The sequence below is a fragment of the Nymphaea colorata genome, chromosome 2, assembly GCF_008831285.2.
Source record: "Nymphaea colorata isolate Beijing-Zhang1983 chromosome 2, ASM883128v2, whole genome shotgun sequence".
NCBI lineage: Eukaryota > Viridiplantae > Streptophyta > Magnoliopsida > Nymphaeales > Nymphaeaceae > Nymphaea > Nymphaea colorata.
In genome coordinates this window covers 34,036,119-34,063,867 of record NC_045139.1, presented here as the reverse complement: position 1 = coordinate 34,063,867, position 27,749 = coordinate 34,036,119, and the positions used below count along the sequence as shown (strand labels likewise).

The 27,749-nt window shown below is 37.5% G+C and overlaps 4 protein-coding genes across 5 annotated transcripts; 1 reads left to right on the top strand and 3 right to left on the bottom strand.

Moving 5' to 3' along the window:
* The first annotated feature begins 2,595 nt into the window (after positions 1 to 2,595).
* LOC116248134 (shewanella-like protein phosphatase 2) lies at positions 2,596 to 3,985 on the top strand. Its single transcript, XM_031620749.2, has one exon. It carries the CDS (start codon positions 2,687 to 2,689, stop codon positions 3,869 to 3,871), a length of 1,185 nt encoding a protein of 394 aa, XP_031476609.1. The 5' UTR covers positions 2,596 to 2,686; the 3' UTR covers positions 3,872 to 3,985.
* Positions 3,986 to 5,221: 1,236 nt separating this feature from the next.
* LOC116249263 (rhodanese-like domain-containing protein 4A, chloroplastic) lies at positions 5,222 to 9,154 on the bottom strand. Of its 2 annotated transcripts, XR_007572689.1 has the most exons (5): positions 8,163 to 9,154; positions 7,176 to 7,281; positions 6,597 to 6,782; positions 6,345 to 6,461; positions 5,222 to 5,753 (listed from the first exon to the last, which is right to left on the bottom strand). XR_007572689.1 is itself a non-coding variant. In XM_031622484.2 (4 exons), the coding sequence occupies exons 1-3, from the start codon at positions 9,002 to 9,004 to the stop codon at positions 6,603 to 6,605; spliced, it is 1,128 nt and encodes a 375-aa protein (XP_031478344.1). In that variant the 5' UTR covers positions 9,005 to 9,152; the 3' UTR covers positions 5,222 to 5,753; positions 6,597 to 6,602. The 2 variants fall into 2 exon arrangements, 1 of the variants encoding a protein (XP_031478344.1); XM_031622484.2 differs by lacking the exon at positions 6,345 to 6,461 and having other exon boundaries at positions 8,163 to 9,152.
* Positions 9,155 to 11,685: 2,531 nt separating this feature from the next.
* LOC116248232 (uncharacterized) lies at positions 11,686 to 15,675 on the bottom strand. Its single transcript, XM_031620896.2, has 3 exons — positions 15,364 to 15,675; positions 14,748 to 14,885; positions 11,686 to 12,451 (listed from the first exon to the last, which is right to left on the bottom strand). The coding sequence occupies exons 1-3, from the start codon at positions 15,484 to 15,486 to the stop codon at positions 12,269 to 12,271; spliced, it is 444 nt and encodes a 147-aa protein (XP_031476756.1). The 5' UTR covers positions 15,487 to 15,675; the 3' UTR covers positions 11,686 to 12,268.
* Positions 15,676 to 17,127: 1,452 nt separating this feature from the next.
* Positions 17,128 to 27,601, bottom strand: LOC116248995 (triosephosphate isomerase, chloroplastic-like). Its single transcript, XM_031622077.2, has 9 exons — positions 27,191 to 27,601; positions 26,366 to 26,392; positions 24,050 to 24,119; positions 22,186 to 22,309; positions 21,208 to 21,292; positions 20,972 to 21,104; positions 20,706 to 20,879; positions 19,123 to 19,205; positions 17,128 to 17,404 (listed from the first exon to the last, which is right to left on the bottom strand). The coding sequence occupies exons 1-9, from the start codon at positions 27,416 to 27,418 to the stop codon at positions 17,348 to 17,350; spliced, it is 981 nt and encodes a 326-aa protein (XP_031477937.1). The 5' UTR covers positions 27,419 to 27,601; the 3' UTR covers positions 17,128 to 17,347.
* Between the last annotated feature and the right edge of the window lie 148 nt (positions 27,602 to 27,749).

Below are 27,749 nucleotides of genomic sequence, written 5' to 3'. Positions count from 1 at the left end.
GCCTCTTGTTCATATGACAAGGCACGTATTGCTAAGCTGCTCTTGATAAAGTGAAAATGAAAGATTTTGTAAAGGACAAAATAAAGATTGTGAAAAAGTAAAAGGATAAAAAAAGTACACTTTATTGTCAAAAAATTTTAAAATAACTCAATCCTTTTTTTTTTTTGGGGGGAAGTGTATATTTGTTGCGTGCGCAAGATTATTCTAACAATTCGATCTGAGATCAAGATTATTCTAACAATTCTCGATCTGGGTGTATTGTCAGCTTGGCATCGGGCTGGCTTGACTCGACATCTAAAAGGGGCTTGGCCAAATTTGAAAAACCCTGGGTTCGGCCCCATTAAAAAAAATAATTTTAATATAAAATAATACATAAAAATAATTAATGATAATAAAAATATTTTAAATATTTATAAAAATTAATAAAAAATTAACTATCAGGCCTGATCCAGGCTTATCGATCCCACCTGAGCCGGGTACTAAATACTCCGCTACGGCCCCGTGCCCCAGCTTACAGTTGGGTACACACCTTACCTCATATGGTAGGCACATTATGTCTAAAGGCAAAGCCGCATATGGGTTGGTGTTGGAAGTGTGCACACTTTCTTTATTTTTGTATTAACATTTTTAAATATTTGTTTTGTTATATATACAGTACACTTTTGGATATAAAAATTATAAATAAGTGCTCTTTTATAAACTTTTTTTGTCTCTCTCACTAATTGTGTCTTTGAAATTCTAACTGGCAACATGAAATTTTGTATGTATGCATGTACATTTTTGTCCCTCAAGGGTAGCGTTCTATCGTCGCCATTTTAGATGCATGAGAAATTGGCGGATCTAATGTAATCCACAATACAACTGAAATTCAATTAGATTTTCTAGGCCAAATTTAATAAATATTGCACAACCTGGAAATTATGGAGATCATATCATATAATGCAATTAAATGCATTAATTGATTGAATATAATTTATAATCCAACTGAAACTTAATTAGATTTTTGAGGCCAAATTTGGTGAATGTTTCACATCCTTGAAAGGCATATACATTTTATCATAAAAATTCAATTAAATAAGATTCATTAATTGCTTTCTCCATCCAAGCCCCAACCATACCATGAGTCATTGGTTTATTAGTTGGCATATCTACGTCTAACCCATTGGACTCCACAATGAGGCGGCCAGAAAGTGGAGAAAATCTTTTCCAAAAAAAAAAAAAAATGAGAGGACTCTACCGACCCAAATTGGATATCCCACAAACTTTTCACCCTAGTCCCTAGCTTGCTGTGCTCCTCAAAACTACTATCTTTGTTTTTCTCCTCGAGGATGATACAGCCAGTAACAAACACACACACATATATATATATATATATATATATATATATATATATATATATATATATATATATATAGAGAGAGAGAGAGAGAGAGAGAGAGAGAGAAAGAGAGAGAGATTGGTAAAAAGCAGACCCTTTAATTTTTTTGCTTCAAAAATATTTTAAACAAAATATAAACTTTCTAATATATTTATGAAAACTGTTTTGATATAAAACATGCTTTCAATCAACTTGTTTTCATGAAAAATGTTGATTTTTCTATTATCAAAATGTTAATGTTATAAGCCATTCATTTTTGTTTATTATAAAAACACTATTAAAACCCAAAAAATGGTCAACTGAACACATATTTTGCATCAACCTTTCATTTTTCATTAAGATCACATTGGTAAAGTTAGATTTCAAAACAAAAGACACATTATATTTAAAAAGTTTGGATTTTTTCTTCACTCTGTTAAACATGGGTGACACTTCCTTAAACAAGGAAGGGAGACAGGGGTACTCATCGGAAGTGGCATGAATCACATAATTTGGTACATAAAAAAAGTGAGGTTTATATATATTATGAAGTGAGGGCTATATTTTATATATATATATATATATATATAATTATATTATTTTTTCATAGTTACTCAGCCATCTAATTAAGATCGTCTATCTAAACTAAATGGATAGTTGAGAGAAAGCAAAGATAAAAAGGTAGAAAGCATTTTCATCAGATAATATTAATTTACACCTTTTTTTTCTTTGCTTTTTTCTTAATTGTTCATCATCTTGGACTGAACGTTTTAAGTCAAATGGTTGGGTGCTCTAAAAAACACATAATACTCTTCACAACGATCGGTTGTTTAGTCATTGCTTTTAACGGCGGAGTATTCTCTTTGCTACCGTTTTTAATGACACAAAATAAAATAACATAATCGGCAATAGAAATAATCAATTAATTTACATTATATATATATATATATATATAAGGAAAATTGGTATGTGTTACACCATTAAATATTAAATTGACAAAGAACGCTCTACGCCTGAGTTTTTTTTTTGCAATTTCTTGTAATTCGCTATTGAGACAAAAAAGCAAGGGAAGAAAAGAAAGGGGCATTTTCCTTATATATAATGTATTTTTGCTTATTTATTTATTTGTGACAAACAAGATAAGTGATTAACCCGAAGATCCTTTTGTTTCGAGAAATATGAAAAATCAATACAAGATGCTAAACAAGAAAACACGCGACAACCAATCGGACAATATTTCAGTCTTCACCGAACCCTGTAAAACGTCAACCAATCAGGTCTCTCTCTCGTTTCGCGTTGTTTAGAGAGAGTGGGCGGGGGAAGAGAGAGATGAATTCGATGGACGCTGTGTGCGATGATCTGCCTGCAGAAATTTCATCCTTCGTAGACACCTTCGTCGACTTCGTGGTGGGTGGCGTCTTCTTGAAGCGAGAATCTTCCGAGCCGGATTGCCGAGATCAGCAACAGCAGCACCAGCGGCAACAAGAACAGCCGTCCGCCCCAAGAACCACGTATCCACAACCTGGCCGCCTCGTCGCAGTAGGGGACATCCACGGCGATCTCCAGAAGGCCAAGCAATCGCTAAGAATAGCTAAGATCATCGACGAGAATGATCGGTGGATCGGAGGCAACACCATGGTGGTACAGGTAGGTGACATCCTCGACAGAGGCGGGGAGGAGTTGAAGATCCTCTATTTCCTTGAGAAACTGAAGCAGGAGGCTTCCAAATCAGGTGGTGATCTCATAGTTATGAATGGCAACCACGAAATCATGAACATGTCCAGAGATTTCAGATACGTCACGAAGGCAGGGTTCAAGGAATTCGAAAATTGGGCGGACTGGTTTAATGTTGGCGTCCACATTAAGAAGCTCTGCAACGTGTTGGACGACAAATTTGATGCATTTCGTGGGATACCCACAAACCTAAACCGTGAAAGCAGGGCTCGAATTGCCGCTCTCCGGCCAGGAGGACCGATTTCGACCAGGTTTTTGGCCTCAAATCCAACCATTCTGGTCGTCGGCGATTCTGTTTTCGTCCATAGTGGGGTTCTGCCTGGTCATGTGGAGTATGGTTTGGAAAGAATCAATAAGGAGGTTGGGGAATGGATCAGAGGGACGCAAGGGGACTCAAAGCCCCCTTCTTGCGTTAGAGGAAGGGATTCCGTCGTCTGGTTGAGGAGGTACTCGACTAAGTCTGTGGGAGATGGTGACTGTTCTGTTCTTCAGCACGCCCTTGAAACGATTCCAAATGCAAAGCGGATGATTGTGGGTCACACCATCCAGGAATCTGGCATCAATGGCGCCTGCCAGAATCGAGTGATTCGAATCGATGTTGGAATGTCCAAGGGCTGCGGAAACGGCATGCCTGAAGTATTGGAGATTACAAGGAACAAGGGCGTCAGGATCCTCACTTCCAATCCTTTGTACAATCAGGCAATGGCTGCCGACGATAAGGTAGGACTTGGTTTGCTGGTGCCCGATGGCCCGAGAAAGGAAGTGGAGGTTAATGCGTGATCTTTCTTCCTTTTTTCATGAAAAAAAGCAGTGTCTCTGGAGCCATTTTTTCCTCTGCTCTTATGTGACGCATAATTATGCATTCAACTAGTGGAATGAACTATATTTGCATAATTGAAACCACTCTCTCTCTCTCTCTCGCTCGCTCGCTCTAACGAGAACATTTTACCAAAAAGTACTCGAAAATCATTAATATTTGTTGTTTTTAATGTCGCTTATGATCAGTATTTCATGTGGATGTAGTGGCTTTCTTATCAGAATTTGTGCCATTCAGACCAGACGATGTAAGAACTAGCTGAATGCAACCTCAAAGCCCCTATGCTTATAGAAGAACAAGCCTCACGCCGAGGGGAGGGAGGATATGAATACGAAACTCTGAAAGCCGCGAATTAGGATTACCAATCCTGATTGAAACTAATGATCTTCCGGTGATGGTTCATCAGAAAGGATTCTTATTCAGATTTGAATGATACAAGCTCCACGAACGGTTGATTATTGTTCTAATGTTTTCTGCGATGGAAGGAATGGTAGCAAAAGTGGCATTCAAAGTAATTCGTTCCCTGAAATTACGTTAAGTTCAATATGTCATTTACCTACATCATTGTGATCTGCAATAGGAAGTCATGAATCGACTCGAGAATTCATCCACTAATGCAAATATACCTGTCAAAAAATTATTCCTTCTCTGAGAATCACGCTTGCCTTCTTATCAGAAACGACCTCTTTCAACTGCTAAAAGGACTCATTTCTACAATACCAACAAAGTCCTCCTTAAAATGATATTAGAAAGCTGACTGGATCAAGGTAGGCTTAAGGAGGTATATGACAACATGGTGATCTTTTTAAGATGCTAGAATCCAATAGCCTATTAGCCTTCTCACAACCAAAAAAATTGGCCGATTTTCAAAATGCAAGGGTGTTGGATATAAGATACATATGTTTTTAAACTAAATGTCATTTGAATCTGATCGGATGTAATTTAGTAAATCCAAACTCAATCTGAATTTTTAATCGGATTTTTTTTTCACATCTGATTTTTTCAGAACAATTCAGTTGGATATTTGATCAAAATCAGATATATTGACATCCCTAATTTGGCCATGCCAACTTTATTCAACTGCTTGTCTCACAAAGCGCACACAGAGAACCCAATGTCCTCGTTCCAAAACCTTGAAAATAGAAGATGTTAAGTTCAAACTACCGAATCGCTAGAATATCAGTTCCGGATATGACATGATCAAGGCATATCTGCGTCTTATGCTTATGCAGTTGCTACATCACAAACCTGTCTAATCACTATGTTCTTTTATTGTCATTTGCTATCACCTTCTTCGAGCAAAAACAGAAAAATGAAAAGCCAAGATCCGCTTCTTTACTACAGAAAAGCCCAAGCATTGCACAACAGATTGCTTAGTCCTTATCGACAGACAACGACATATGCCTTTGGAAGCTCACAAACTTCACCCAGTACTTGCCCTCCAGTGGAAGAAGAAAATGGAGATTGTGTTCTTGTCAAAATTTCATGAAAAACAGCCACAAATGGAAGGGAAACCATTACAAGTTTAAGCTAATATAGCCAATTATTCTAAAAAAAGGATAAATTTCTTGTCAAAAAAGATATATAAATGGACAAGTCAGAAGCATTTAGACCAGAAAAGAGCAAATAATTGCAGCTCTTCGGACATCAAGTGTGTTCCCAACAGCAAATCTTTTGATACAGCTGCACAGTGTGGGAAGATCACCAATATTTGAGAAGCTACCATCGGCCATAACTTCATGGTGGGACAAACACCTTTATTTACCAAGTGGATGAGGAGTGGAATTTCTTCTATCATCAAACGAGTGGCTTAGATGGGCTCAATGATGACTTGTGAACTCGAGGCTGCATCCCATGGAGAAAATTTGTTAGAACAGTCAGAAGAAGCTCTTCCTCGCACAGATTGCATCACATCAGATAGTTAGCAACTTAATATGATTGAAAGACTGTAAATCAACAAGATCCAAGACGGCATGGATGAACCACAACCGTCTCACAGCTCATCTCACATTTTAACTTGTCAATACTCCCAAATTGATGGAGGACCAAAAGCAACTACTTCAATCATCAGCACAGGGGATAGTTCTCAATGGACCTCTGCAGGTCCTCAGCTAGAGGGAACCACAAAACTTTCCTGTTCTGTTGGGGCTTTTCAATGGCAAGGGAAATTTATTGAGCTTTTTCGGTATGTCAAACGTGCTAACTAGAGGTAAACCTTTACTTTCTGCTGTTTCAGTTTCCCTTTATTCTAAAACCCCATGGACCCCCAACATTGCCCATAAGGAAAGAGAACTCACCCACGTAACAGTGACCTAGCCCTTGACTAACAGACTTTAAGCTAATGTGCCTGAAGTACTTGTTATGTTTGTTTAATAGAATTAAAGCAGGGAGTGAAAATCCACAAAGGTTAATGGCAAGTAGGAATCTTCATATTACCTTGTATCTGAAGTTCTGAACATACCCAGCATCAGCTATGTAAATCAAGGGTGATGAAACAGAAACATGCTTATGTAACACCAGATTACAAGTACACAGGGCATAGATAAATAAATCCTGCACGTAGAAGCATATGGTTGTGACATATTTACGAGTGTTTTTAGTCTTTTAGATTTAATATGTGATCAAATATATTATGCATTCATTTCAAATTCAAATTGGCTGAAATTCGCAATTTAGATGATCAGTCACCTTAGTTTACGCAGATTCAGAACGTTTTGTGGAAGGAATTTTTGATTCACTATTCTTCTCCAACTCCACACCTGAGCCAACCTTTATATCTTCAACTTCTTTTCTGTTAAACAGTATAGATCCCTTGCCCTTACGTTTTCTAGGAGAAACATGAACAGATGGTGGAAGCAGTGTTCCTTGTATTTCCTGTAAAATAAACAACAAAAAAAAAACCTCAAATATCAATGTGATCTGATTTCAAAAACACAGAAAAGAGGACAGGCAGTGGTGAACTCCCACTACTCAGTAGCAAGGTAAGTGATTAATTGAACCTTAAATATCAAAAAAGATATTTAGCGAACAGTCACAAGGAAATTATAGATCTTCACATTTACAGGGACGTTCGTGATCAACAGCTTGCACAGAACCGGAAGAAATGCATGAGAACCAACAGATACAAGCCTGTTGTCTCATGAGTTATACACATGCCAGATCTACACAAGTAGCCAAGGTGTCTAGGCTTTGGATATGTCTAGAAAATGTGCATCTGGCCTATGGAGGGAATTCCAGATATGATTACAAAAAACTAAACTAACTTACCTGCCACCCTTCCTTGCCTTGAATTCCACCCTTAATTGCATATGCTGCTTTAAAGCCACCTTTCTCGTGCAAAAGCTGAGCCACTCTTAAGGAATTGCCGTCCAAGCTACCTCACACAGCAGAAAAGGCTGCTAAGCAAACAAAAATGTGGAACCACTTAAACAGAAACTATTTGCCACGTTGCATAATAAATTACTTAACATGCTCTCTCCCGTGTAAGGTATAAACCACAGCCTATTCTCTCTCTCTCTCTCTCTTACACAGGCACCAAAACTAAGCTGGCCAACTTCTAAGAAGCACAAGAATTTGGTAGAATTTCGCTACGGAATTCAGTATTTCTTATCAGCCCACCAGCTCGGCTGGCCAAGTCAATTTGGAGATTCTCACAAACTTGGCTGAACAAAAGACCTAATAAAATTGCAGAGAACAGATTTATTTTCCACATAGGTAATTTAGTATTTCCCCATAGGCATCCAGCTCGGCTGGCCAAGTCAATTTGGAAATGACACATTCTTTTTATACATTTAAATCATGAAAGGCAGTCATCCAAGTCAGTTCAGGACCGCCAAGGTCTAAAATTTCATTCTGGACTGGTCTATATCATTTTTCAGGCAACCACGCTAAACGCTTCCACTTGACCATCAAGCATCGTTTAAAGTATTTCGAAGACTAAAAATGTATAAACTAACAAAGAACATATGAAGACTAACCATCATGTCACAAGCCAGTCAATTCATTGGCTTAAGGGAAAAAAAAAGGAAAGAACTGTTGCACAGGCGTGTGCGCTTTTCTCCTTTTCCAGACGACATCAAAGCTCTCTATCTCTCATTAGCATGCAAAGTTTACATAGTACGTTCAAGTCGTTGGGGAAAAGGAAGAAATTTCTTAAACAATATGCTTCCATCAGCATTAGTGAACCAAACAAAGGCAAACATTTTGCTAAAGAAAGAGAAACAGATGAATTCATCAGCATAACATAAACCTTACCTATCGGTGATATATAATGTGGTATTTGAAGGGTCCCCAAACTCTTGCAGGACCTTCTTGACGAACCCTGCTTCGTCTGCCTCCGAGTACTCCACCAGAGCAGTCGTCTTCTTCAATGATTTCAGGTCGATAGACCCCACCGCTTCCACGCTCTTCCTCTTTCTGATATCAAGCAAGTGCGAACTCGGGTCGTCCCGGAGCTTCCGGAAACCGTCGATGGCGGAGACGTATTTGAACTTCCTCAAGTACTCTTGAGTCAGCGGGATGACAACCAACCATATGAACGTCACGCTGGCAACGAAGTACGGATAGCGGTTGAAGAAGTCATCGATGGAGACGAGCGCGCTCTCGAGGGAGATCTTCGAAGACGACTCGTTGATAGCTGCGGCATCGGCAGCGAGTGCGGAAGAACACAATGGTGGGGTCGCAAACACCAGAAGCAGTACGCTAGAGAGGCCGGCTACAAGGTGGTGGAGCGTACCTCCGGAGACGGTGGACGTCCTCAAACGGGCAGCGGTGACATTGGAGGAACAAGAAGGAGAGAAGGAGGAGGATAAGATTGTGGGGCAAAGGAGGTTAACGTCGCGAGCAAATGAACGTTTCAACTGGACAGAATTGCTGATCACAGAGCTAATATTGGGTCTGAGGGATAGAAGGGTAGTCAATAGAGAGGAAGAAGACGAAGAATAAGAAGAGAATTTGACAAGAGAGGAAGGGTAAGAGGTTCGGGGAGGGTGGGATGGAATGGTCTGAAACTTTGACAAGCGCTTGTGTGCATAAGGGCTGCTGCAGGAGAGAGGAGAACATCGAGAAGCAAGGAGGACTTCCTCCATCGTCACCATCGGCAGAGGCAGCAACCACTGACAGCTCTCAATTCACGCTCCCTCCCCTGTGGATAAGCTCCTTTGGCCAGCTCGGGTGGAGAAGGTGCCGAACGATTGGCCCCAGGTACACTGTTAGAGGACCTCCATAAGGCAATGAAGTTGACAAAAATGTTGAGATCCTGCTTATTTCTTTTTGTGTTTTCTGTTTGAGTCGACTTTTTCCGGATATCTCAATAAATGTTTTCGCTTTCCAATCTTAGAAGCTTTGAGCAACATCACTGCGTAGGAATTAAAACGGTTCAGGGTAATTCAAGTAATCAGAGTTTAGGTCATTTGGTTTTTAAAGTTGAATTTGGATTTGACTAGCATATCGAGTCAAATTTTTATCAGATTTTAGTTGATAATGGGCTTGAATGTGAATTTGGTTACAAAATTGCTTAGTAATTGAGTTTAAATTTCTTTAAATAATGGTTGGTCCAATAGCTGGTACAAGGTCAATTGCTGGTTCTCGACTCTTGTGGGCATTGACAAAGTCTCTCAGCCCAAATGCTGTCTTCTAAAGTCCCAAAAAATGCAATAGAACATTGATTAAAGATAAAATGTTTGTGCCTCCAGAGTGTCCCTCGTCTTATAAGTAAAGTCCTTCTTCCAAGTGTCAACTGTTAAGAACATGTAAAAGAAAAACAACATGATTGGCATGTTCACATTTTTAATACCGACTTTAATCTCTACATATTTAGATCATCTTCTGTGCGAATTATTTAGTTTATTGTTTTTTGTTACACGTATTTTGCCTAGCAGTTCAAGGAGTTCAAACTTTCGATATACTTCGCTCTCATCTTTTAATTAATTCATTGTGCGATCATAATGCAGTTCACTTTTTGTTGGCGCAGACGGAAAATTTGCTTATTATTGTTTGTGATTCGTTATCTTTTTGATGCTTAATGAACAAGGTCCTCCATAGTAACAGAAAAACGGAGGTCGCTTAGTGTATGGTAATGAGAAGAACAGAGTTAGTGAAGCTTCTCCAGTATGAATCCTCGTTGCAGCAGAAAAGGATCTTCAATCCACGAATGGACGCTTCAGAAATGTGATGTTGGTGCAGGTGTTAATCCTCTTCATTGCATTAAGAAGCTTTTGCTTTACTGTAAAGTCGTATAAAGAACAACTGAAATGCAATATATATGGAAGCAAGTATAGTACGGGTTTCGGTTTGATGTTTTAACATTGTTAGAAGGAAAGGTGTGGGATTTTTAATAATCAATATTACATAATATGTGCGTGAATTTAACAAAACAGTAAGGTTTGTACTTACAATATAAATGTACAGAATTTGGTTGATTTCATCTTATCATCATTTACAACAAATATTCTGAAAATATAGAAAAAACATAAAATTGCCTAATGAAAAGTCCCGTGAGTTAAGTGGCACAGTTATCCAATGCTACACATGAATAACCCAGGTTTTTTAACATTGGTTAATTGAATGTTGCAAACACCTGTAAAAACATGCATTTGTTCTGTACAAGAGATGCCTCTTTTCTTCTCGTTGCCAATTCATGCAATTTGTTCCAAAGCCAAGTTTCTTAACCAGAGATGGAACGTATCAACCTATTGCCCGAAGCTTCACTTTCAGCCTAGCACTAGACAAGAGTGTTCTCATTTATTTTATTTTTTATAATTTTTAACGGTTTTTAATTAGTTTCAAATTTATTATATTTGTCTTATTTTTTCAAGCTCATCCTATTATACCTGAGAAAAACATCACCATTTAAAATGCAAAAATGATATTTGTGATTATGTTACAAAGCATAGGGGATGAATGAAAATTTTTTCTAGAAAACTAATAGATTTTAGTCTGGGATGTGGCCTTGGTTTGGAGAGGGGAAGCGACTATATGGAAGTGTTTCAGTTCTTAGTATTAACGATTACTTTAAATCATAACACAGTTCCTGTAACCATCTTTAACATGGTTTCAAATCTTAGTAATTCAAAGGTCTCTCCTTTTTTTCTTTCCCTTGCTTTCAAAGCCATCCTATATTTTCAGATGTTGTCCTCGTTTTCAAAGTCACTTTTTTACAGGATAATAGACTACTATGTAACATCTTATTTGATTTGTTGCTCCTGCCATATTAAAAAAATTAACATTCCTTGCGGACTTCCGCAGTCTTTTTCTCCTTATGAAATCGGGAGATTATTGTGCCTTAGAGTCTGAGATAGTGCAGCTGATATAACTCTCCAGCCACAAGAATATGCTTTCCTTGATACGGGATCCCATCAACCACCAAAGTGCTAATGGTATTAAGGTGGAAACTCTGAAACCGTTTAATGGAAGAAACGAGTTTTAGCATTCACCCAAGTTCAGCCGGCAAACCTCAGACTGCTGCTTCCAATATCTCTCGTCACACAGCCGGAGTTGAATCAGTTTGCTTGCCATGGAAACCTGCTGAACATGACGCTTATAACTTGGTTGTCTGTCAACAGTGTAGAAGAGGGAGGACAGAAGCATCTGGACTTAAGTAAGCTCTTTCTGACACAGATCCACCTCAAAAGCATGAGAGGGTTCAGATTTCATTAATCAGTGCTTGATATCTGTGTCCAAGCCTGGATGTGAAAAGCCAAGCCGCACGTCCAAGAGGAGTCGGCTTAGACACGAATGGATCACCATGTTTCTGAAAAAAAGCATTTTGAAGCCAGACTAAAACAGAGCAGAATCAACTTAGCAAATACTAATTAGTTGAGTAGCCTATGCTCTGATAAACCTGAGCATTGTTACAATATCGTCCATAGCGACACTGCAGATTCCAAGCATGGAATATCCAGGCTTCTATAACAAATGAAAGTTTAACCAACAAATCATAAATTAGGAACAAAGCCACGACATCGACACAAACTCGATTTCCCTGTGCCATAAACCCATACAGGAACACCAAGTATAGCCATTGATACGCTTAAAAAGAAAAAAAACTAGAAAAATATCAGGTAACCCCATAGCCCGTTATTCTTCTAAGCCACTTCTTCTGGTTTCTTGCAGTAGAGGTGCAATCACCAAGGACCAACGACTAAGCTGATACATCAGCTCCATGAAATTGAAACAGAAAACATCTTCCATATACCGGTGAACTATGGAAACCACAGCATCATATCTGGATAGGTTGGTTCAGACTGTTCAAAGATCACATCAACAAAGCTAATAATATCCACTACATATATCAATATTCACCACAGAAAGATCTTGTAAATATAACTATTTAAGGCCACAGTAGATCTGAATTGCTCTAATCATTTATCGATGGAGAGAGCAGAACTTAATTTATCGACAATGTGTGGCAAAAAAGAAATGTTATCTTCAATTGCTTTATCCACGCATGACTCTAATCCACTGAAGTCTCCATTTTTATGCCCTTGAAGTTTGGATGCTTCGAAATGGTCTTGACAAACCATCATAGATCGACTCAGACGCTCCTGTTGACAAGAAGACCATGAAAAAGGTTTTAACGATAGAGCAAGACAGGTTATTCAATACACAGATAAACACAACACACGCTTAATTAAGAAAAAAAATAACTGCAGAGAGGTCAGGGAGTAAGTCTGACCACCTTGTCTTCCTAATAAAATAATGAGATCCCATTCTTCTTTTTTCATTTCTAGGAGTAATTCGTAGATCCCAGACCACTAGGTCAGGTACAAAACCAGACATCTCAAACTTGATTATTGAAATATCTTTTGTACAATCCAACCATATAGATATAATCCAACCATCATACACCGTCTTTTTTTGAGTTTGACATGGTACACTGTCATTTTTTGAGTTTGACATGGTTCTATGGCAATAAAAAATGAACTGCTCTTGTGACTTCAAATTTTTAATAGAATGGAAATCAATGATTTCCTTAAAAACAACATGAACCAAGACATATTCTATGCTGAATTATTATTTATAAACACATTAGAATGTTACTATGTTGTTTAAAATATTTTCTCACAAGAATTTAAGAGGTCTATGTTTTGTCCCTGACTTACGTAGTCTGGAATATACCAATTTTCCCATTTCTGGACAGAGAAATCCAATCAAAATGTTGTTGGCACAATGTGACTTGTGATGGCCATATTATCCAGTACAAGCTAACGGCATTTTAAATCCCCCTTATTACATAGATCATTAATGAACTCTATTCTCAGAATCAAATCAATTTTTTGGGCTTCATCCACATCAAGGTCCTAATTTGATCTCTATTCACAAGTATAAAGCAATCCTGTCTAAATACACATAAACTCAGTTTATCCATGATAACAATAGCCATAGATACTGATCTCACCTTATATTTTGTTAAGGCAGAATTTCATGATACTACTAGGGTTATAACTTATAATAAATATCGGGAAAATCTCAGCAATTAAAACTTGCAGAAAATGAAAGAAAATAGGAAAAAAAGGAAAAGGCTACTTCTTTAAGATCATATAAATCAAATTTTCATGATAATATCATAATATTTATGGGTTAATATTGTAAGGTATCTGCATGCCTTGAAGAGAACATACTACCTTCCAACACGAACCAAAGCTCACCAATTAATCAATTAATACTCAAAACAAATTAAGAAGATAAATGGTATGCAAATTCCACAACATTTTTTTGCATCGATTAGATTTATTTTGGCTAAAAAATACATCTCAGTGCACCTAATCCATACAACCCCCACAAAAACACAAAAAATACAAGGTGACATAAGAAGTGGTTTTTTTCAAACACATGTATTAAAAATCCAAGGCTTGAGCAAAGCACTTTGACCAGACATCATCTCAGTGCTTAAAATCATGCGGTTACGCGGTTACCTTGCACAACTTAGATTTGCATTTCAACTGAAGCCCTTACAGCCAGTGTACTTCATTAGGAGGAAAGGAATAAAGAAGGTACCTAATTACATTTTATCAAAAAGTATTTATGTGGCTGTGAGTTCTCTAGATGTTTGTCTTTACTTGTGGATAGCTCATTGAACACAATATCAGCCTTTGAGCTAAGCTCATCGCAGTGTAAGAAAATAAATGGAGGAAATTCTCCAAAGAAATTGCATATATGAAAATCAACTTCCAGCAGAACGTGCATTACAACTAAGGACCAAAACGCCCTTAATAAACAACAAGGCAAACTTCCCCAAGATGTTGAGAATAGCCTGACAGCTAGAAGAGTGGTCATTTCATAATCACCTCTCAGCCAATAGCAGAAAGGAAAAAATGAAAGATAATAAAAGATCCTAACAGCCCCAACCAACAGTCTCTTTACTGCACGCCCTCTTCTATCAGCTCCTTGAGCATTTCGTCTGTCAAGATTGCAAGGCGTTTGAGATTGCCAAGCTCGAGAATCATTTCAGTCCTGAAGTGCATCTATGACTTTACAGAGACCAAAAAGTTTTTTAGACACTTGATGCTTTCTTCACCCTCCCTGCTAAATTGGTAATCACGTTCTCTATATGTATTGCACTGTATGGTACAGCTACTGAGGATTCTATAAAAAAGATAGGGTTTTCTTCATCAAGATTCATCAAGACAACCAAGCACCAGCTATAACTGATCGTGCTTCCGGAAATAGTTTTTGAAGATCTCAAGGAACAATTGTACCCAACTATGTATTCAACAGGGGTTGCTTACTGCGCAACTAAAATTATCAATGAAAACCAGAAAAAAAAAATATTGTAAAGTAATGATAGAAGTAAATTGATACCTTATTAGATGTTGACATGTAAAATAAAATTATTTTTACCTGAAAATTGGCCATCTCACTCTCGACCAAGCCGTTCGCCTTAAAAACAGGAACGCTACAGTTCTCCACACAGTTATTTATTTGTTCTTGCCTCTTCCTTCTATCAAAGCATTCGTGTGCGCATTTGAAGTATGCTTGCTGAAATTACCATAAGAGACAAAATCTACTTAGTGTTCAAGCAGGAGAGACTCGGAGCTTCCATGTACGTAACAACTGAATTAGAGGAATCAAGGAAACAGAACGGCGTAGAGAATTCAGAAAAAAATGAATACCAAAATATAGTATCAGGAAGAAGAACAACTGCAGTTTGAGTTCAAGAAATCAGAGAGCAAATCAAGGTGAAACCAACAGAAGTGCTCAAACCAAAACCCAGTCAAAATACACATATAACTAACGCCCCAATCAGCAAATTGCCGAAAGCTGCTAATAAGAAATGGAGGGGAAAACCCATGTCCACATAGAAACAGCCAGACGCCGGATACATGAGAAAACACGGCCTGTTAAGAACAAAAACGGGAAAAAGAGAATACTCGAAATACAGCGTTTGGGAGCAACAAGGAGGAGAGCTCAATAACGGCAAACGGAACGACAATAGAGAAAGAGGGTCGAAGGAAACCTGAAGTGTGAAATTGACGTGATCCTGTACTCCGGAGAGCTGGTTCTGAACTGCCACATTGAGCTCATCGAGTTTCTTTCTTATTCTCTCCGTCACCATCCTCTCCTCTCCGGGGAAACTCATTGTTAAGGCGAGAGAGAGAGAGAGATAGGGTAGGGTTTAACCTCCTTAAACCCCCACAGTTCGCGAACCCACCGATCTGGCGGTAATATGTTCGAGCTCCAAACCGAGTACCTCAAAAAGGTCAAGAATATAACTCGAAAATAAGAAAAGTCAAATCTGCCATTGCTGTTTTTGAGCGATGAACCGGAAAGAGAATTGTTCTCCCCAAAAGCTGCGGGATGTAAAACTTGAAATTAAGAAATCTAAAGCTGAAGTTGAAGCTTTTTGTTCTTTGAAAAGCCTTTCTTCTGTTTCGGTTCCTCTGATTTGAACTCATCGACTTCCTGTCGGTTTTTGCATGAAACTGTTGGTCTTCCTTTTGTGTTTTCTGTCACCAATTAGGTTCAGTCTCTTCAGTGGTTTTTGCACTGAATGCTTCCTTTGCTGCTTAAACGTTAAACTTAATCATTTTTGCGTCTTTTTCCCCGTGAAATGACCAGTGTTTTTTTTTTCCCCGTTTTCAGTGTTGGCATCTCCATTTGTTATTACGTACTAACCTCTTAATTTACACTTTTTATTCGCGATGTACATCGAGTCCGGTTCACCTCGAGCTCGACCCGTTTAATAAACGAGCTCGAGTTCAAGTTAAAAGTTGAGTTCCAAATGAGTCTAGTTACACGAGCTTGACTCATTTAAACTCGATATTGAGCTTTTTTATATATATATATATATATATATATATATATATATATATATATATATATGTGTGTGAATCAAATGACACGAGCTGGTTCGGCTCCCTTGTTGTACAAGGTATATATATATATATATATGTGTGTGAATCAAATGACACGACCTTAAATGAGTCTGGTTCGGCTCCCTTGTTGTACAAGCCCAACTTGAACGGCTTGTTAGTAATTTTGGCTAACATGAAAAACTCAAAAGGTTCCTCCAATTCTCTTTGCCTTTTGGGTTGCATCGAGACCTAGGTGGATAGCAGGACTGCCTTCAGATTGACTAACCGTCGTAATGGTAGAAGAGTAGCACCCACGTGACCCACATGAATTGAAATAAAGCCTCCTTTGAGGGGCTATGCTATACTCCTTAAAATGTTTACAATCAAATGGCCGAGATATCATCTAATTAAAGCATTTTGAAATGGCCATGACTGTAGTTGTAGCTCTCGTTAAAGTAGTTTTAGAGCTGCAAGAAATGTACATTGTTTTAGAGCTGCCATAAGATTTATGGAGGTCTTGCACACTAGAGTTGGTGGCATGGTGTTGACGACCAGTCCCCTCTAAAGAAAATCCTTTTTGTGAATGGAAAAGTCGTGATAGAATCTGGGACCCTTTTCGTCTATAGATTTTGTAAGCTGACGGGTCCGTGGTTACAGATATATTTTCTTTGGCAATAAATTTCGGGGAACCCCCAGCAAACTTTTCCCGGAAATAGATGGGCCGGAAAATTTATCAGAAAATACCAATAAAAGGCATTTACCTCTACGTTCTCTTATATATTTTACATGAACGTAGACACTGTACTATAAACGGATGTCTATCTCGACATCCACGTTACAAACTTTCGCGCAATAAGTGGCGCTTTTTTGTAGAGCCCCCATGCTTGAATCGTGGAATATGAACAGAAAGCATCTAATGACCACCCTTCAACCATAAAGAATTTACTCTGGATTATTTAGAAACTCAGCCATGCACTTTCACAACATCATGATTCTGAGAATTTAACTACTGTTACAAAATTGCTAGCATCATTCAACAGGAAATCGAAATTTCATGCATTCGATTTCCTGTACGAAAACATCAAGGGAAATGTGTACAGACACTTATTTTCTAGCGCGAATTTTCAAGAGCTTGCTGAAAATGCCTCAGGCAGCAACCCTCTTTGAAGTCACCGAATTAATTATGGTAGCAAATTCTGGACCCTGTAATGAAAACAAGCCATCATTATTTATCGTTTGAAAGACCAAAGCCTAAGGCTTCAATTGATAACATGAAAACAACCTGCAACTGTGCACTGGAGCAAGTTGCTTAAGGTGTAATCAGATGACATGCCACATTTTTATAAAGTTTCCTTAAAAAATCACCCGACTACTTAAATGCAAAACAGATGGCTCCAGTCCATCAGCTACAATTGACTGGAAAGACTTGAGAACCATCTGATTCCTCTATGAAAATGAACCAATGATAAATTTGCCATGGGAAATTATAAAATTCCAAATGCTTCTGTGCTCTGGCGATGACTAAGAAGCAAAAGGTTACCCTTGAGGATGACTGGAAACATAACCAAGACATCATTAACGATTAAAGATAACAAAAAAAAAAAAAAGAAGCAAAGGCATTCTCTAGCATATATTTGGCATACATTACCACTTTTGTTTGCTTCCCAAAAAAATTAAGATGCTTTACCAATAGTTAACCCTATGCTACAAATTAGATGAAAATTACTGTGGAACATCAGGACTCCATGATAACAGAACTTGCATGCAGACAAGCCAGAAGCCCAATTTAAAACATCAACGAATCAACCAAGATTTTTTATCATGAATGAGTTGGTATGGGGAAGAAGCTCATAAGGATGAGAGAAGCTTACTAGGATTTTGACACATAACTATCAGACAACTTACAAAAGACGCTACCTCAATATGGTTAGATAATACAATGATTAAGTCTTTTGCAAAACACCCAACTGATAAAACTTGAAAATAATGCCCTGTGCAAAAGAAAAAACTCGCCAATATATTGAATGATATGAAAAAGGAGAAGATGGCGTTCAAATGAAAAGCATGTTTTACTCTTTAAGAACATCAGTCGCCTACTCTAATACCAACTGTAAAGGAGACTTTTTAAAGTATTCACAATTCACATAATTCAAGAGGAAAAACAGCATTCATAAAAATTTTTTTTAAAAAAATGATGGAAGCACATCCTTTCTTGTCTTTTAGATTATGAATCATGAACAAAGTTAGTTCATTAAATTTCATCAGCTTAATATGAGGGTCATAAATGAAATTAAAATGTAATTTTTTTACTTCTATTTATTGAAAGCACTGCCACACTAACAAATCTATTTTGATTTATGGCCCCGTTAGGGCACTGTCATGAATTGTGTTCTTATTTGGCAGGTCATAACAGCCTTAATGTGGTTCTTTTATCAATTCTCCTTTTGAATGAATCGTAAACACTCCAATGGAGACAATCCAGTATACATCCACCAAAGGCATTTATGGTTTGACAGAAATTACAGGAACGCAAGAAAAGGGAGGTCCCGTGCAAATACATGTAGCACCACACAATATTTATTTCACCCATCTGAAAATTATCAAAATCGGACCTCTGTTATTCCTCTTTCATGTAAGTGGATCTATAGATGAAATTCTTGGTAAAACCATATTTAAAGCTTAATATTCAGGCAAGCAGACCAGCCAAAACGGAAATGCAATTACATTTTAAATGCAAAAGGGCAACTTATCACCATGGGCACATGAGCTCAAAAGTGATACCACGTTGCATTATTTAAAGAAGCACTTAATGGAATTTTAGAGGTTTAATTTAGCAATAAACTAGTGCATGATTACGGACATTTAAAATCTGTCAGTAGCAAGCTTTCACACAGTATATTCAATGAATATGGCATATTTACCTTCAGGGAAGCACCGCCAACAAGAAATCCATCAATGTCTTCCTGCTTTGCAAGCTCCACACAGTTGCTGCCATTAACAGAACCTGCCAGGCCAATGTTCATCATAAGAAACATCACAGGTCAGCATGAGGTCTAAACAGAAGATCAGATGCCACAAAATCATGACTACAGCACATAGAAACCAAAACAGAATTTAACTAAAATTTTCTTGAAAAGTTTCCAGCTCAATATTAAACCATTAACATGGTTGCTCCAAAAGAATATGCATGGAATATCTGCTCATATATATTGTGTAATAGCCCTTTTTGTGACTGCTACTTTTGAGTAGCTCGACTAACTTCCAGACTCTTACCATGCCGATTAGTTCATTAAGACAAGCTACCAATGCAAGAACTTTTGAAGAACTTATTGGGTTGGGTATTGAACCATGTCAAGCATGGACTGTTACTAAAGTGAGTTTTTATAGGTCGTGGGAAGTCTCATATCAACCTAAAATGGCTGGCATTAAAGAAAAACATAGCGAACCCAAGCCTGGGCAGCTAAACTTAGCTAACATACTTTCTGTATCTGTCCCCTTTTCAAGCCTATTAACATAAAAAAATACTTGATCCTGGTTAAGTCAAGTTCAAAAAGAAAAGCTATCTTCATAATGTTCACATATCCGACCTAAACATTTGCCATATAGACATCAAGTTGTACCAGATGACACGAGTAATAACACTGATTGCTTATGGTGCATTTGACTAACCTTGAGTAGGGTAGCAGGCAAGTCAAGCCAGGATAAGCAACCCGACTGAGGAGAGATCTTCAGTGAGATGGACCACAAAAATCATGTCTATTTATGAATGGCATAAAATCTCAAATATAAACTATATAATATATCTCTTGAAATGGAAACGTAACTGGTCATGCTATTACCACTTCAAGAAGCGGTGCTGATCACACTGACAAAGAGGTCTGGAATAACAATTAGGAGGACTGAAAACACCTGATCTCAAGGCTCTAATTCTATATTAATGTTATCCACAGCCACAAATATTGTTATCAAGTTTTTATCGACCAGGTTTTTCTTGAGTATTTTTTTGCAAAGCAGCTTTTCTCAAGAAATGTCAGGAAAATCTCGTCTAGAAACAGATGACTTCCACTCAGGAAATGTGACTGCTATAAACCAACTCCATATTTTATTCGAAAAAAGCAAAAAAAAAAAAAGGGTCAGCCGAAAGAGGGGAAAAAAGCATGTTTTTCACCAAAACAAGAAAAATATGACAAAAACACGTTCTATTCCCATTTTTTGCGTTTTTTCACATTTTTTACATTTTTATTTACTGGATTTTTGTTTTCAAATTTAATTTCAATTTTTAATTTTTTTAAAATTTGCCGAGATTTTCCTGAGAAAAACAACTTTGTCGTATTATACCCGAGAAAAGCCTCACCGTTTTGTACCCAGAAACGCTATTTGTGACAATGTGTTTCATATATCCAACAAATGGAACAATTACTTTCTAATTAGGTGCTTTCATCTCGTGTTGCATCATATAATTGAGTTGCTTAACCCGATGCAGCCCAAAAAAAAAATGTAATACCTCCATAGATAATTCGGGTTGCTGAAGCAACATCAGCCGAGACATTTTTCTTCAGCCAATCACGAACTGCTGCATGGACCTCCTGTGCTTGCTGAGGGGTAGCAACTTTACCCGTGCCAATGGCCCAAACGGGCTCATAAGCAATCACTATATCAGCCCAGCTGGATACCTTGTCTGAATTTATGGATGTGCCAATTGAGTCAAATGAAACTTTCAGATGGAATGTTCGCTGGGTTCAAGATTTGAAAAAAGAAGAGAGTAGGCACCTGCAAAAGCTTTCAATTGTCCAAAACAGATGTCAAATGTTTTGCCTGCTTCTCTTTCTTCCAGCAACTCACCAATGCAAGCAATCACTTTGAGATTTTGGCTCAAGGCATAAACTGCTTTGCTTCCAATAAACTACAACCAAAAGTTATAATCAGTATAACAGCAGTCATACAGCATAATATAGCACAACTCTTTCATAACAGATACACATACAAAATACTATTGAAGTGACTACCTCATCATCTTCACCAATTATGTGTCTCCTTTCAGAATGGCCCAAGATAACCCATTTGCAGCCAACATCTTTTAACTGTTCAGCACTGCATGGAAGACAACAGATGGATAAGATGCATATAATCAGCAGTAAAACAAATAAGACAGTCGGCCAAAAACTGCAAGTAAATAAATCAAGCTTTACTGATTTGTATGCCTAGACTAATTGAGACGTAAGGCATTTCTGAAGTTCAGAAGATGCCAAAGGCAAGGAGCGGAAAGAGTTTCATACTTGTGTTATAGTTGAGAAGGTAGAAATGCTTATTTTTGTACATTGGTAGAATCAAGAGTTTAGCAATCACTTAACACTGGATTCTATTTGGATTTAACCGAGGTTTTAGAATTTGAAAGAATGTAGCGGGGACAAGAAATCCCTCATCTTAAATAAACCTGGAACCTCCCAAGGAAAGAGAGGCATCACTATGTTTAGGACCAAGTTGTGGCGTTTAATGCTAAAATCACTTATTCTGCCTCAGGCACAAACAAAATAAAAAAACTTCAAAATGACATCTATAACATAAAGAAAGGAAAGGTTAGAAACTTAGAACAATGAAATGAATCCACATGTTCATCTCATAACTTGCAAGAATCCATTTCCTTTAAAGGCCCTAACAAACAAACATACATGTGAGCAACACAAGTACAGCTTATATATAGTTTACAATTATGTCTCCATATCTTATCATTACAGAGGTCCTATGATATGCGAAGTGTGTCCTGTTGTGCATTTCCTTGTCTATGTGATGCAACATTACATGTCATTACAGACCAATGGGTGACATTGTATAGGCAAAATAGCAGCATTGTTGTAAGAGAAATGGTGATAGACCTTATCTGGCAAACCAAGATTAAAGAGAAAACAATGATGCACCCCAAGTCATGATATGGAATGAGTTAAAAAGCTGCTTGTTTTAAGAAGTACAGTAATAAAAAAAAGTACCTAATTTCTCCAGTGAAGGCACCTCCTTTACTGACCCAAGAATTTTGGGCAGATATGTCAATACGATCAGTCAATGAATTCTTCACCTGGTCAACGTATACAAAAGGAGGTGCAACAACAACATCTGCAGCATAAAATTTTCTGTGGTTACCAATTAGATCGAAATATGACACAAGAAATATATTGGAAATCAGAAGCCAAATTTTATCTTTGTTAACAAGGCAGAAAGGACAAGGCCACTTTGATCTTTTGTTTGTATATGTCAGATAAACTTGTAATAAGATGACCATATCTGTGTTCTTAAGTTGAATTCACATCATTCAACCAGTAAATATCCAGAGATTGATATGCTTTATGTAAAGAGGCTAGACGAGGCTGTTTCCAATAAATTACTCAAACCAAATATTTGACATGTTTTTAACAAGGTTCCATTTGGAAGTAAATTTTATTATGCAAATTGCAAAGAAAGGATCCACAGCATCATTTTGATGTAAGATCCACCGAAGAAACTTGTAAACTATGATCAGCTACTGTACTGGGGCTATAGGGATACAATGTGCATAGCATATCCAGGCAACAATGCAGATGTCGGTACGCGGCATGCAAATGTAAATTCCTGAAAAAACAAAGCTTTGCATGCCTCAAAACAAATGATAATTGATAACTAGTATGCATAATGAACAGGTTATATGCGGGTTCACAAGATTAGAACTGAACATGGTCTGATATACCCATGAATCATCAATGTTCAAATCAGTGTTCATATGGGTTCAGGCTCAGCATCCTTTTGGAAGTACCCATGTAACACAGCGCACATGTAAAAGCCAACAGCTTATTTCCTGAAAAATGCTTTATGCAATGAACATAATCTAGATGTTTTAATTACTTCGTACTTTATGTCACGTGGGTACGGGTGTGGGTTCAGGTAGGGGTACCAGTGCGGACAAATTTCAAAATCACGGGTACGGCTGGCCGATATATAATATATATATATTATATGCACAGTTGCACATACACAATATGGGAAAAATGCATTCATTAAGATTACAATCCAACCCAGTGCATACAATTATATTGTAATGCATTGAATACATAAATTCTATGTTGTATATTGAACATATATTTACAGATACAGCAATACACGGGTGCGCCTGTGCACCTGAAGTGTCGGAGGCATGTCCGTACCTGCACCCATGTCCAGGCGAGTCGACACCGACACTTCAGGTGCACAGGCGCACCCATGTATCAGAGTTCATAATTCATATCTCTAACAATTTGTATTTGACAGTTGGAGAATCAGAATTGTGGTCGAAGAAAAAAATCTGTATATAATTGCAAAAATAAAAATGAATACTTGACATGCCCAATTAACATCAATGAGATCTGAAGAAGAGTGTAAATCATGAAAAATGTGATCCTCATAAAGTAGAAAAAAATGGTCTGTTTCCAAGACATTTCACACATTTGAGACCCACTCAGATTAGGCTTATATGCAATGGCAATGAAATAAGTTGAGAGGATTGAAAGAACTAAATTAAGGTAGATACGTTCAATTTTTCAATAAATGGGCGTCCAAACATACTTCGCTCTACAACATAAAGTTTATGTACACTCTACAACATAAAGTTATGATATAAACAGGCTTCAGCAAATAGCTAATCTATCTCTAACATGACTAAAAAAAATTTCTCAGTTACTAAAGCAGAAAAACTTAGATAATCTTCGATCAAAACGATTTTAATATATTATTAATTATGAAAAAAATAAGAACCACTAGCATGATAAACAACCAAGTAATAACATCAATGAAAGTTTTCAGCACTATAAAAGTTGTAAAGAACAAAAAAGTGGCATCATGACGTACCAACATCATCCTCAATTTTAGCACTGTTCAGGTCAGCAATAAGCTTGCCGATAGAATCTTTTGTCCCATTCTGAATGGAAAAAAGGTCCAGTTAAACAAAATAAGGAACAAGCCACCACAGTCAATATGCATTTGGAATTAGAGATGGTCAAAGAATTGAAAACAAAAGAAGAAAAAATTATAGAATCTGTGCCCTATGCACATGGTACCCATAAAATGGTATATGACAAATTTATAAACCAAAAAATCTGCCTTTTGGAATTGTACATCATGATGAAACAGCATAATTAAGAGATGCACGGGCACCAATAGAAAAAAAATGATCTTCTGATGCTCATATGATTGAGAAACAAGAACTAAAATTGTCCTAACACCACATGTAAAGACATGGAATGTTTTTTCATATCCGCTGAGGGTTTGTTTTTGTGAGTGTTCCATGAATCTGCCGTAAAGATTGGGACAGATTCATGAAACACTAGGACTAGTGTTTCATGAATCTACCCCAATTTGTAGGGTAGATTTATGGAACACACTCAAAGTATTCCAGCTGTCAAACGACCTTTAGCTTCCACAGTGTACCAGTGTGCCACTGTTTCTGCAAGGCAGTACCTTCAAATTCCAAGGAAAAAGATGTAAACCAGAGCTGGACCAGTTGACAGAGATCCTTCAATATCACAAGCTTGAGGCACCAGCCTCACCAAGAGAACACACAAGAAAAACCTCAAACTAGAGGTGCATAAACTTGTATTGCTGAACCTTGAGATACTACAGAAAAACATGCCTTAAAGCCTGCCAAAACAAGGGACAATCGTCCCATGTTTATAGCACAAAAAACAGAAAAGAGGAAGAGGGAGATGGCTGTTGGGCCAGCTCCAACAGCTAGATTTCTAGCCGTTGGAAGCTGGTCCAACAGCTAGTTCTTCTCCATTTTACAAATAAAAAAGAAAAATAAAAAGAAACACAAAAATACATAAAAAGGAAAAGAAGAATACATAAGAGACCTATGCATACATATACATAAAAATATACACAACCATATATCAAGCAACCAAGGCCAAGGATATATGACATATGAAAGTATAGATATATATATATATATATATATAAGAAATCTAAGATAAACTGTAAATTCTAACAAGAGAATGGCCCATCCCATCTTATCTCAAAAGACTATCATGTGTGTGGAGTGCCTTGAATAAGAATATCTTCACCAGTGTTCTTTTAATTCTTCTGACATTCTCTTACAGCCATGATATCACATTCATAAACAAATATAACTTCTGCTTCTTCATTGCCTTCACTGACAAGATTGGATCAAGAAATCTGCTTCTTTAACCACTTTTTAAGACTACTAGACCGAAAATCTTAAACAAGACCATGATGATCAACTCAATCATAAAACTTTTATAGGTGCAATAATTTCCTTCACCCAAACAAGAACCCAAATAGAAGACCCACATGTCCAAATTAGACATTTAAGGTAGCATTATAACATTGAATTAGTGTAAGAAAAGGAGGCAATAAGAAGCAAGTGTCAACGGCCAAAGAAGGCATGTGGCTGATGTCATTAGGATTCAAAACTATAAAAGTACAAAGCAGCGAGTTCATGCACACACTTATTTAAAGCACAAGTAACTATTCATTCATAGATTGAACAGAGTGCAGCTACTGAGTAAACTGTAAACAAGCACTTGGGGAAAAAAATACACAATTAATGCCTCTTCGACATATCATTCTTCCTATGTCAAACGGGTGCAGGGTGTGAGGTGTAGCATTTTTCAAAAAAACAGGTTCCGAGTATATATATATACATATCTATATCTATATATATATATATATATATATTTGTTAATTATTAATTTTACTATATATATATAGCAAAATTAATAATTAACAACTTATGATGGCAACAATTATTTAAGAAAAAAAAAAGCATATTGTCCATTGCTGCATGAGAGCTACACCCACACGACCTGGCGCAGCTACATTTTTGAAGAGTCTATGTTATTTAGCATTTCTTGGCAAGAAAGGGTATGAGAAGAAGTTCTTCAGAACAGTCTGCAGGGACAGGGTCAGCTAATCTTTCATAAGGCCATCACACTTAGATTAGATGAGCCATAAGTTCCAACCACAATTAATCCCAAACCAGGTTTCTTAACATATATTGCTACAGCACCGAAAGATAACAAATGAATGTTTTTACTTTCTAGCATTTGAAAAGCTAGCTTTCTCGCATTTACTTACAGTCACATTAAAGATAGAGTCCAAAGAAATTAATTAAATGAACACAGAAGGGCATAACTCCTGAAATCTTACGCATTTCCAATTGCCTCCAACGAAAAACTGCAAAAAAAGGATAAGCGAAGAAAATGAATTAGAATGGGTAGTGTATACAAGCACGATATGTGTTCAGAGATCAAAAACTAAGACATTGATCTGAAAAATATTTGAATGCTTGAGTATGAATTTAAAACAGGAAATATAATCAAGAAGCAGATAAGATTAGTTTGTTTTTTGTTTCAATTGTCGTGGAACGCTACAAAAGTTCCATGCAAGCACGCAGCAATCAACAATAAGAACCAGAAAATCCACAGACGCCAAGCCGGCTACAAAGATCAGGAACCCAATATTCATGAAATTAACATACCAAAACAGCAACTGAAAATGTAAGCGTCAATAAGTTCCTGCACCAGATTAGTGAGAAGGAAGTAGAAAAAGGATGACTACCAACAATCCAACTGGCTGGTGAAACAATTCTAAGTATCTGCTTGAATAGAGTAATGCAAGCAGATCACTGATCAGAAACGAAGTACAAACCAATAGCGCATATAATTGAATTATTGAACTAATGCGATAAATCTAGAACAGAAAATCATTTCAACAACGCTATGGAAACCCAAACCATGCTTAGCTTGATCAGTTAACGTTTAGACCTATAGATTCAGCAGACGATTCAGATATTCACTGGTCAAAACGATCGGACAAGGCCGAAAGGAACATCTAAGCGCAGAAAACGCATTCGACGTACAATTTTTAGCAATGCGACTAGTCATTGAGCCTAGAAAGGCTCGCATTTTCGGAACTAAAGAAATCAAAAAACGAAGAATAGAAAATTAGCAAAAGGACAGACATGGCGCGAACCTTTCCGGTACCAGCCATGGCGACAACAGGGCGGCAGCCTTTTCCGGTGGCGGTCTGGAGCTGGCGAGAGACTTGGTGGAAGAGGGAATACTTGGTGGAAGAGGCGGCAGAGTCGAGCCTGGTAGGCGAGCTGCTGAGTCCATGGAATTGGGAGAAGGGAAGGACAGAGGAGGAGCTCCGGGCGGAGAATTGAGAAGAGGAGGCGGAGATTGGGACGACCGCTGACATCTTGGGGAACTTCCGGATTATCCAAAACCAAACGCCGGACTGCTCCTCCTCCCAGAGAGTTTCTCGATAACAACCTCTTCTCACTTCGCCGAATTAAAATGAGATAGTTATTCCATCATGGTCTAAATTTAGGCCCTCTTGACTGGATCTTGTGAGAGAAGTCTGAAAATAGAGCATTCATCATTCGTTTCCAAATGCAGCTAAATAGCCGATTTTGATTCAAGCTCGGCATCTTTTGATAGAGATTCTACATAATTATATATGGCAGGTGCCGAATGTTGTAGTACTAGGATTCAAGTTCGTCTTCAAAGTATATTCCGAATTCGAGTGT